We start from the raw sequence: 10,867 nt of genomic DNA, 5'->3' as shown, positions 1-10,867 counted from the left end.
TCACTTTGTCAATGTCCAGATGCTTTGTGAGGGGACCAAAGGGGTTTGGGGTCAACGCAGCTCCAGGATTCCTGTCTGCAGGCTGTCCCCAACTCCATGTCACGGTCACACGTGTTGCTCGCCCTTCATGCCCACGGACAGCTGACTCTCAGGCTGACCGACTTACTGTCGCCTTTCTCTTATTTGCCTTTGAAGTCAGAAGGCACCAGGGCCCTGAGCTTTTTCTCCCATTGAACTCTATCTTGTCTTAGTCTGGGGCCTTGGTATTGTGGCCCAGGCCCCAGCCACCCCGCCCACATTGTGTTTTCTGGGGGGTTTGAAAGAGGACCCCCACGGCGTATTGATTTCTCAATAAATGTAAGATTTGGACACGGGCAACTCCTGGGGGTCTGGAGGAGAGGGGTGAAGCCGTAGCACCTCTGCCCGGCCCTGCTTGCTCTCCCCTACTCCATCTCCCCCGTTCTCCCCTTGAATTCCTGGGGTGAGTGCGGAGACCCCACTGCAATAGGCCCTCCAGACCCACATGGACTGCATGGCCCGGAGGACCCTGAGAGCGGCAGGTGGGCAGCACGGAGGGGCCGGCGTCCTGGCCTCTGCCCCTGCCCGTCTGGGAACACGGAGCCACGCGGGCGCTGAGTTGCAGGGGGGACGCAGGCCCTTCCCGAGCTGCTGAAACTGGTAATAAGGCTGCAGCACACGCCAGGGCGGCGGCAGACCTGCCCTTTATTTTGCTGCAGGATTGTTCACAGGACTTGGATGAGGAAAGGAGGGGTCAAGCTACAGACAAAACCCAGCTGTGAGAAACAGGATTAACGCGGGTGACTGGGATGATCAAAGAGAAACCCCTCCTCTCCCCCTCCCATTAAAGGGCGAACCCGGAGAGGTCTGCATTCCTGGGGGAGGAAGTGCTAGAAACGAGCAAAGTGTGTAAGTGGCTATAATTCCGAAATGAAAACTTACACTTCGTCTGCTAACACTTCAGTGAGGGTTCCGTGTCATAGCAGAGTCAGTCTATTACCCCCAGTTAATACAGAAACTCGGATTTAGCAGATTTAGGGTTAATATTCTCTAAATTTAAATAACCTTAAAATAAATCTCTCTCTTATTACAGCTCTTGACAGATTTTACATTTCAGGCATCAATTAGGCAAAGCTTTAGCTTAATTCCACTGTACATATTCTAATTTTGTGTGTATTTTCAATCATGCCTTTTTTTCCCTTCCATTTCCCCAAACTTAGCATGTCCTCACTTCAAGCCAGAGAACGTGGCCATTTCACGGAGTGTCGCAGCCTAAAAGCCCTTTCCCCCTCGTGGGCCCGTGGAATGCTTTTTGAATGCCACGTTCATGTCGGCGACCCTTAGCGGTGACACATCGTCAGAGGGGCCCCCATTCCCATGCACCGAAGGGCAGAGAGCCCTGGGTGGGCGATTAAGTCGGTGCTGATGCAACTGGAATGGCATCTTCCACTTAGACACGCAGAGAGCCCACCAAGCCTGGGCAGAGGGGGTTTTCACAAAGCCTGGTGGCTTCCTTTGATTTTCTTTCTCCCTGTAGTGAAGGGTAGGCGAGATTTGGGGATGAGGGGAGTAAAGGAGAACCCCTTAAGGCAGGTACATTCCAAAGGGCTAGCGGCCTTGCCCTGCAGCACTTCAGCCCCTCACCCAAAAGTCCGCGGGAGCCCCTGGAATCCAGCTGTTGCTTCCAGGAAGGCTTTTCCCACTGGAGAAGTTGCCCTGCGGGCGAAGGGTGCTTAACTGCTCTTGCTGAGTTGTTGCCTGACCATTGCACCTTACCTCCGTCCGTTCCACCTTAGGACACACTCAGCCCTGTGGGGGCAGTGGGGCGCCCTGAGAATCGGCTCCACTTCTCAGACATTTCCAGAAGCCTTGCAACAGGGCTCCCGGGGGAATCTGAACTTTTCAACTTTGTTGCCCCTCCCCCGTTGAGTCTAGACTTCTGGGTGGGGGGCAGGAGCTAAGGAGGGGGAGCCGAGAGAATGCCTTCTGGTGCCTCTTATTGTCCTGCCTGCTGGAGGGGTGGGGGGTGGGGGGCTCACATTTTTTTCTATTTTAAACGCGGGTTCACCCAGCCCTGGGGTTGGGAACAGAAACCAATCTCACCTTGTAACGAGAGGAAAGCAGAGCCCACCTCACGCCAAGGTTGTAAAGTTATTATTACAGACGGGAAGCGCAGGACAATTTAGAACATTGTAATTAGAAACTTGTCGGGAAGGCTTGTCCTTCATTAGTGTAGATACGAAGCCGCCTCTGCGGTACAAGGACAGTTACATAGTCAGGAGGTGTCTGCGGTTTACACTGCGCTGTGTAAATGTGAGGGGCCGCTGCAGGCCGCCCCCCTCCCTCCGGCGAAATGAGAGGCACACCAGTGCAAGGTGTCCTTTGATAGATTTTTAATATGATTTTAAAGAGTTTTGTTTGGTCTCATTTTCATTCAATGAGATTAATTTGAAGCACTTATCCCCTGGGTTTAAGTCAGTCCGTGTAGGATTTGGGCAGGGTTTGTTGCACGGGGGGTTTTGTTTGCAGGAGGCTCTGAGAGACTCCTTTCCCACTTCATTAACCCCGAGTTGGGGACAGGCCCCCCTTCGCCCCCACCCTAGCCCGAGCTGGGGATTTACCAACCCCCATTCACATGCAAAAGAACCCGAAAGCCGAGGGGCTCCTCGACTTAATTAGCTGCTGTGCATTTTGCAAAATTAGAATAATACCCTCGCTGTCCCCTGAAAGGGAAAGCGGGGGTGTGAGGGTGTTGGGGGGTAGGGAGGGCACCAAGCAAGGGTGGGGGTGTAGTTCAAACATGCCCCCACCTCTCCTCCACCAGGCAGCCCTCCCACACAGCCACCTGCCGTCAAACGAGGGGGCTCAGGCTCTTGAGTCCCCCAAAATTCCCAGCCCGGGGAGTGTCCTCCGTCCGCGCGCCTGAGCTGCAGGTGGCGTGGGGGAGGGGAGCACCTGCGCCACCTCCCGGGAGGGCGCGGCCGCGGGAGGTGACCTTGGCCCTCTGGTCGGGAACTGGAGGCCTGGAGTCTGGCTGAGATTTAAACTCCTTCCCCTGAGATCCTGGAGCCACAGGCCCGGCCTGGGGTCCACGCTGGGGTTTGGCTCCCGCCTGCGCCTCATCTCCTCTGGAGTCAAGGGGAAGGGAGGAGGTGCGGGAGTGGGGGGTACCCGCTGGGGCGCCAGGTTCCCAGCGAGGGCTCTTGGGGTCCCACCCGGGGCGCGGCGGGAGCTGCCTGGGCGCCCGAGCGGCCTGAGCCCGGACGCGGAGGGGCCCACGGGGGGAGCAGCCTCGGAGCCCATCTGTCGGCCCCGCGCCCGGCCGGCCGGTCACCAGCTGCCGGCGCCCTTGTTGCGGCCAGATGAGCCGGCTCAGCGAGGGCACCGCAGCCCGGCCCGCAGCGGAGCGAGCCCGGCCGCTGACCCCCACCCGGCCCCCGGGACAGGCTGGGAGCGGCGAGGAACCAGATGGAGAGGCGGGGGGCGGGCGCGCAGCGGGCTCGCCGCGCTCTGCGGAGAGGAAGACTGAGGCCGGGGCGGCGAGACCCCTGCCCAAGGCCCCGGGCCCGGCGGGGGCCCCTGCCCACGACCGCAGCGCCAAGGAAAAGGGGGGGACCCAGATATTTCCTTATTGAGGATGGACGGAGACCAGGGGGAACGGAGGGTGGTCACGACGGGCTGAGCGCGCGGACAGGCGCCTGGTCATTTGTAAGAAGTTTATTTCGACATTTAAAAAAGAGAGAGAGAGAACCGGAGGGGCCCGGCTGCCCCGAGACCGAGGCGGGAGGTGGGGGCTGGGGGTCGGGGTGGGTGGGCCAGCCCCCTTAGCCCCTTCCTGCCCCGCCTGGGAGGGGGAGGGCACAGGCCACAGACTCACTGATTCACGGACACGGTCACGGGCTCGTGGGTCACGAATAAATAACTTCATATACACTTTGCACACCGTATGTACAGCCGTGCGCCGGCCCGCGCGCCGAGGGGCTCCCGCTCCCCTCCGCCGGTCGGGGTGCGCGGAGGGGCCTTGGTGTGCAGCTGGCGCGAAGGGGGCGGGGAGTGCGGCTCAGGGGGTCGCCCCGGCCGCTTCCGGGAGGGGCCAGGGCTGCCTCGGGGGCCGGCGTGGGGTGTAATGTATGTACATCCGCGGGTGGAAGTGGCTCCCGGAGGGACTGGCCGAGAGGGAGGGCGCCGAGGGCGGTTAGGGAGACTCGGCCCAGGGTCCGGGCCTCGGTAGACTTGGCATCTGGCCCTTAGGGGAACAGCGGCCGGAGGGCGGGACAGGGCGCCCCGGGAGGGGCCGAAGCCCCGCGCCCTCCGCGCAGGCGGAAGGGGCGCGCCTCACCGGGGCTGCGCGGCGCGCGGCAGGACGCCGGCCAGCGGGGGCAGCGGCGGGGGCGCCTCGCTGGCGCCCTGCAGTCCGTGAATGAGGATCCTGGGCACCAGGGGCCTCTGCAGGGCGGGCGGCGGCGCGCTGGGCCCGCGGTACAGGTACAGGGCGGCGCCGGGATCCAGGTTGGAAACCAGGCTCTGCGGGTAGAAATAAGGCGACGGGAACATCCGCTGGAGCGCCGAGTAATTGCCTGCCTCCGCCAGCAGCTCCAACCCCACGGCCGTCTGTCGCTTCCACTTGGTCCTAGGGACGGAAATAAAGGCGCACGGCGCGGTCAGGGCTGTGGCGCCCGGGACACCCCTGCGCCGCGGGGACGCCGGAGGGACAGCACTGGTGCGTCACTGTCCATAACCAGAGCGCCGGGCACGGTTCGCACGTGGTACGTGGCTCGTTCAAACCTCCACCGGCCTTCCGTGGCCATGCGTACCCATTGAACAGATAGAAACCTGAGGCGTGGGCCATTTTCCCAGATCGTCTCGAAAGTGGGAGAGCCCAGGTTCGAAGCCAGGCTGTCTGACCCCAAAGCCCGGGCTCTAACCTGGCATACTCTGCCCAGGGCACTCCCCGACGGGAGGGGGGATCCTTGCAGCTGGTGTTGGCGCTTCCCCAGCTTTCCGCCCCCTGGAGTGGGGGTGGGGTGGGGAGGGGGTAGGTTTGCTAGCGGTGTAAACCGAGGCTGTTGTTTCTCTCAGCGGCACCACCTGCAGGGCCAGGCCAGCACCGCCGAGATACCCAGTTGCTGGCCCTTCTCTGGAAGCTCGTGGGCCCGGGACAGCAAATGGAGAAGACACGCACCAGCCACCAGCCACCAGCCGCACACCCTCTCCGAGTCACCCAGGTCTGAGTCTGGGGCAGCCCCGTAGCCTGTCTGGCACCAAAGCCACCCGCAGTGCGGGCGGGGTTGGGGGAGCAAGGACGCTGGTTGCCAGAGCTGTGGCCTGGATCCCTCAGTGTACCTGGCCCGGGAGGCTGGGCCAGCCCGCTGAGGTCCACTGAGGCCGGCTCAGCCACACCAGCCCCGTTTCCCTCCCTGAATTATTCATCATCATCATAATTGTGTGATTACTGTAACGGGCCTTAATTATTGATGCCCGGAGCAGTAATCGGTATTTATTATTAATGGGGCGATGTGTTCTGAGGCTTGTTTATGGAAAGCCCATTCTGGCCTCTGCTCGGAGTCCAGGAGGGACCCGGGGTGTGAGTGTTTCCGTGTGACTGTGTGAGTCCTGTTGACATGTGTGTCTGTCTGTGTGACTATGGCTGAGTGTGTGTGTGTGTATGTGTATCTTTGTTCCTGAATGTGTTAGGGAGATTAGAAAACACCAGGTTCAAGGCCAGTGCTCAACACCAATTTCCCACCACCCAGTCCCCAAGGAGCTGGGGTTTCAGTACCAGAAGGGCTGAGGGGCCCAGCAGGTAGAACTCCGCCCTCTCCCATCCCATCAGGCAGCGGCCTGGGCTGGACTGCTGCTACTTCCAGCCGCTCACCCCTGCACCCCCCACCCCCATCACTCCCACCCCTTCCCACAGGCTGCCTACTTGTCCTCCCAGAAAAACATTCTGGACATAGGCTACCACCCCTCCCCGGGCCTTCCTTCCACGGGGAGAACTCAGTGGCCCGCAGACTGGAACTAGGGCTGGTCCGGGTGGGGTGGTAGGACCTGGCTGGGATGGGGCCCGCCTTGGGCCTCCTGTGGCCCATGGGTCTGTCTGTCCGCCTGTCCTGGAGAGGGATGACTGGGCCCTGGGGAAACAGAATTTAGCTCCTCCTCTCTGATCATTGCGGACTTCGGGCAAGGCCTTCCTTCTGCCTGGCGTCTCTTTCCCCACTTTTACAGAATGGGGAAAGCTCAGAGGCCCCTCCCTTAGAGGTCAGGACGCGGACTTGTTTCATGGAGGGGCAGATAGAAAGGAGAGGGGCCCTCTCCGTCCCCACCCCAGCCCGCGGCCGGGCCTCACCTGCGGTTCTGGTACCAGGTCTTGACCTGCGTGTCGGTGAGGTTGAGCGAGGCGGCGAGCTCCATGCGGTCCTGCACGCTCAGGTATTTCTGCCGCTCGAAGCTGCGCTCCAGCTGCGCCAGCTGATGGTCGGTGAAGGCGGTGCGCGCCTTGCGAGGCTTTTTCAGGCGCACCGGGGGGCTGTCCCGCGAGCTGGAGATCTCGCGGTCGCCCTCCTCCCTCACTGCGGAGACAGCGGCGCGTCAGGGCCCGGCCTCGCCGCGCTCGCGCCCCCGCGGCCGCGGGCCGGTCAGCGCGCCCCCGACCGCGGTGGCCCCGCTGCGCTCAAGGGCGCGGGGGGCTGCGGCGAAGGCGCTGGGGACCCGGACCGCGGGGCCCCGGACCGAGCAGGACCGATTCCTCGGGGAGAATAACCCAAAGCCGAGACAGCTCAACCCGCTTTCCCCGCGCCGCGCTCTCCGGAGGGGCGAACCCGGCGACTGGTTGGGGAGGGGACCCAGCGGCTCCAGCGGCGGGCTGCACGGGTGCCTGTGCCCCGCATCTGCGCCCGGATTCTCTGGCCGCATAGGGGCGCGGGAAGGGACGAAACTGAGGGCCAGGGTCTGGGGAGAAAAACCCGCGTGAAGGGACAAAGTGCTGTGCACCGCGCGCGAATCATGGTCCTAAAGAATAAATAATTGCACCCACATCTCTCCTGGCCCCGCCGTGGAGGCGAATCTATAGCGATGGTTTCCCTGGTTCCTAACCCACAGCCGTGCGCGCGGGAGGCCGGGCGCCAGGGTGTCGCGGGCGCCGGATCCGCGAGCGCCAGGCGCTGGGCGAAGCAGCCGGTGGCGTTTGTCCCTCCCGGGCCGCGTGGCCGGGTCTGTGCCTGTCAGCACGGTGCCCACTGTGGCTCCCAACCAGCTCCGCGTGGCGGTCGTGTGTTTCCGACCCTTGGTCGGGACACCCCGGCAGGGTCCCCACTCCTGAGGCCCAAGGATGGGGCCCGGCGCGGCCGGTTTGTGTTGTTTTTTTTGCCAAACACTAAGGATGGGGTTGAAGCGCACACTTGATGGAGCAAGCTCAGCGGGCTCCCTCCTTCTACCTCTAAAGCAGTGATATAACTAAAGAGGCTGCTTCCCCCAAATTGGCGCCTGGCCGGGGCCCCCCCACTCCTATTCTCCCCGCGTTTTCCTTTATGGTGAGTTTCATTGTGCCTGGCGTTTGCAGTGACAGGGTTCAGCTGAATGCGAGTTGATTTCTCTCTGTAGGAAACAATAATCCGGTTAATTGAGCCACTGGGGAGTGAGACATTTCAACCGGAAAGGCCGAGGTTTGCGGCCGGGAGGGTGCGGGGACCCTGCGCACTGGGGCGGGCTCGCAGGGAGAGCGCCTCTGGGGACCAAACGCCCCGTCCAGGCCCCACCTGGCCCTCCCTGGCCTCCCCGGCGCGGCCACTTAGGGGCCTGGCCGCCTCAGCGGGGCTGTTGGGATGGGGGAGCCGGTTTCTGTCTATGCTGTCAGGTAAAGTTTAATCAAGTGCAAGGAAACAGTTATCCGAACCCCAAACATGATAGTGTGGAAACCTTACTTTTTGACCTAATTGCCCGACTATTTGTGAAAATCCCCACTCTGGGGGCTTAGGTCTGAAGTGGGGGTGGGAGGGTTGAGTTGCGATGTCAGGAAGATGGAGGCCTTTCTGTAATCCCTCCCTGGCACAAGCTGGAGCCTTCGGATGTGCCCTCCATGTGGCTCCAGGACGGGCTCACCTTGCAGGGCCTCAGATCCCGGCCTGGAGGCCACACTTGACCGCCCCAGAGAGTTTGAGACCCCCCCGACCAGTGTCCTTGGAGCAAAGTGCCAGTTGGGTTTCTTAGCCGGTGGCTCTAGCAGCTGGAGTCCGGCAGACCGCCTTGCTTCAAAGCCCAGTTGTAGCTTCTTAATTTAAATGTTATCTTAAGGAGCCTTCCATAGCAGAAACTAGGGACCCACTGACCAGGCTCTCCTTGGAGAAAATGACTCAGCAGGGAAGGTGGGTGGGGGGATGCCCACCGGGGCTGGCTTGATGTGTCTATCTCTCCGCCGGGCTTCCTAACTGGGCCCAGAAAAAGTCACCTCCACGTTTGAGAAATGCTCCAGACGTGGACTCTGGGGGTGGACGTCCCCACTCCCTTTTCACCTGGGGGGGCCGCTTGGCGGCACCGCCTAGGGGTGGGGGTGGGGGGGACCTTTCACCTTCCTCCACTCCAAACCTATTTAATCGAGATGTGGACAGCCGGCCCTCATCACCTCCCTGATCAGATATCATCAGGGACAGGAGGAGGAAATTGATATTCCAATTATCTTAAACGAAACCTCTCCTCCAAATCCCAAATAAAAGGAGACAGGAGTCAAATTCTCTCACCAGCAGGAACATCACCCTTAGCGCCCCGTGTTGCTGATTCTTGCCCTCACTCTAACCACAGAGCTGGGTGTTGTTGAGAATCACAAATAATGCAACATTGTTATAAATACGTGTTTCGGTTGCCTCTCTGCCCTTTGCCCTACACCTGTCTTTCTCCAGGGCAGGCTTCCTTTGCCTCTGTAAGCAGCCCCTGGGGGAGAAGCAGGGTTTCCGGGCCGCGTGCCCCCGGAACCCCTTCCTGGGAGCTCAGGCGCAAGCTGCCCGCGTTGTAGGCACGGCGGGCCCCGCAAGGCTGCCGGCGGCTCCGCTCCGCTCGGCGGTGCCTGGGGAAGCGAGCGGAGGGCAGCGAGGTGTGCAGCGGGGCCCCGATGGGTTTCGGTTTGAGGTCAGGGCATGTCCACAACGAATTCTTGGCTGGAAGGAGAGTGTTAAATGAGCCCTCCTATATTTCTGTGAGGACTGAATACAAACAGGGGCTAGGAGGTGCAGGGCCCCACGACAGTAGAGCAGCTGCCTTCAGAGGGAAGTTCTGTTTGACGAAAAAGGGTTCGGGAATTAATGATAAGGCTGAAAGCTCTGAAGAGCCTCTGCCAGTCCCCCAGTTTTCAGCTGGATGGGGACACCTCACTCTCTCCCTCGGCTCGAGCCCTGACTGTCCTTCCCCTCCTGCCTCCCGGCTGCTTCCTGGAAAGAACTTTGCGCCTCTGGCCTCATCAAAGAGCTAAAGTCCGGGCAGGTGCCCGGGGGGGGGGGGGCGGCGGGAAATAAAATTAGGGTACCCCTTTCTCCTTCCTTCTTTTTTTCCCTCCTTCCCCTCCTCCCCCCCTTAATCTTGATCTCAGCTGCCTGGTTAAGACGGGATGAAAGCCAACCACAACGAAAAGGTTCACGGAGGTGAAGGCAAGTGAAGGGCCAGGGACCCCAAAGGGAGGGAATGGGGCTGGTCACTGGGGAACCCCTGGGTCCCACACAACCGGAAATCGATTGCTGAATTCTTTTAAAAATCAAATTCCGTGAGAAGCGCTGGGTGGGTGCAGGGTCCCCCTCTCACTAGACCTCTGACCCTGCTCCCAGCCAGCCTGCCTGCTGGCTCTGCTTTGAAGTGAGAATCCCTTTCGCAGCGAGATTCACAGGGCCCAGACCGCACTGGGCCCAATGGAAGGCAAAGCCTGGTTTCTCTTCCCCTCTGGAAATTCGGATTAAAGGGTGGACATTTCTGACTGCCCTCGGTGCTCCTGCTGAAATTTCCTGCGAGGTTTTCACTCTTATAAAAAGGGCGTTCAAGCAGAGCCCTCCGGGTCTTCTGTTGTTTTGAGGTCTTTTCTCAGTTACCCACTGGCCAGATAGGAGCCTGCTCCTGCCCACCAGCACCCCCGGAAGGGTAGACCCAGCTGAAGTTTGGAAAGTTTGCTTTGTGCATTTGGGGGGATCTCTCCTGGGGCACACAGCCTCCCTCTCCCCACTGGATCCACTGGGCTCTTTGTTGCTCAAAGGCATAGCCAGGGGCTGGCGGGAAGGTTCAGACAAGACCGACTGCTCGGCTGGGCCCTGGGGCTCCAAGCCAGCGTGTGCTCATCCCCGCGTGTGTGCGCTCAAGTTTTAAGAAATATAGCATCCCCACCCCCCAAGTTTTCACCTCCCGTTTTCTTACCTTTATACTCAGAGTCTGATGAGGCGTTGCTACCACTTTTGTCCAGCTTGTCTCTAAAGTCCTCCCCCGCCTTGGCCGAAAGACGGCCCCCTGGCTCAGGGGCTGCCGGCTGCCCGCTGCTAGAATAGGGCGCGCAGGCTGCCAGTGGTTTGCAGTCAGCAAGGATGTCCCTGATCAAAAAGGAGGAGGTCACTGTCCGCGACTGGGCTGGGGCTGAGAGCTGCCCCGGCTGCAGGTGGGAGTCCAGACCTGGGCCCGATGCCCCGCCAGGCCGCGGGGCGCCCGTCTCCAGACAGTCCCTTCCTGGTGAGGCTGGCGAAGAGCAGTCGCTGCTGCTCTCCGAGCGGGGACTCAGCTCCAGGGGTGAACGGCAGTCCCCAAGCAAGGGGTCCCCCTTGGGAAGGGCGGGGCTGCCTGCGCGGTGGGAGAGGATGGAGTCGATCCCGAAGCCATTGGAGCCTTCCAT

At 60.9% G+C, this 10,867-nt stretch overlaps 1 protein-coding gene across 1 annotated transcript; it reads right to left on the bottom strand.

Annotated features, from left to right (window-relative positions):
* Positions 1-4,353: 4,353 nt before the first annotated feature.
* On the bottom strand, positions 4,354-10,867 carry BARHL1 (BarH like homeobox 1; the record flags this gene model as incomplete). The annotated part of the gene is made up of 3 exons (XM_081150502.1): positions 4,354-4,648; positions 6,365-6,587; positions 10,402-10,867. The coding sequence occupies 3 exons, from the start codon at positions 10,865-10,867 to the stop codon at positions 4,354-4,356; spliced, it is 984 nt and encodes a 327-aa protein (XP_081006628.1).

The sequence above is a fragment of the Miniopterus schreibersii genome (assembly GCF_964146895.1).
Source record: "Miniopterus schreibersii genome assembly, chromosome: 11".
Lineage (NCBI taxonomy): Eukaryota > Metazoa > Chordata > Mammalia > Chiroptera > Miniopteridae > Miniopterus > Miniopterus schreibersii.
This window is presented reverse-complemented; position numbering and strand designations above follow the sequence as displayed.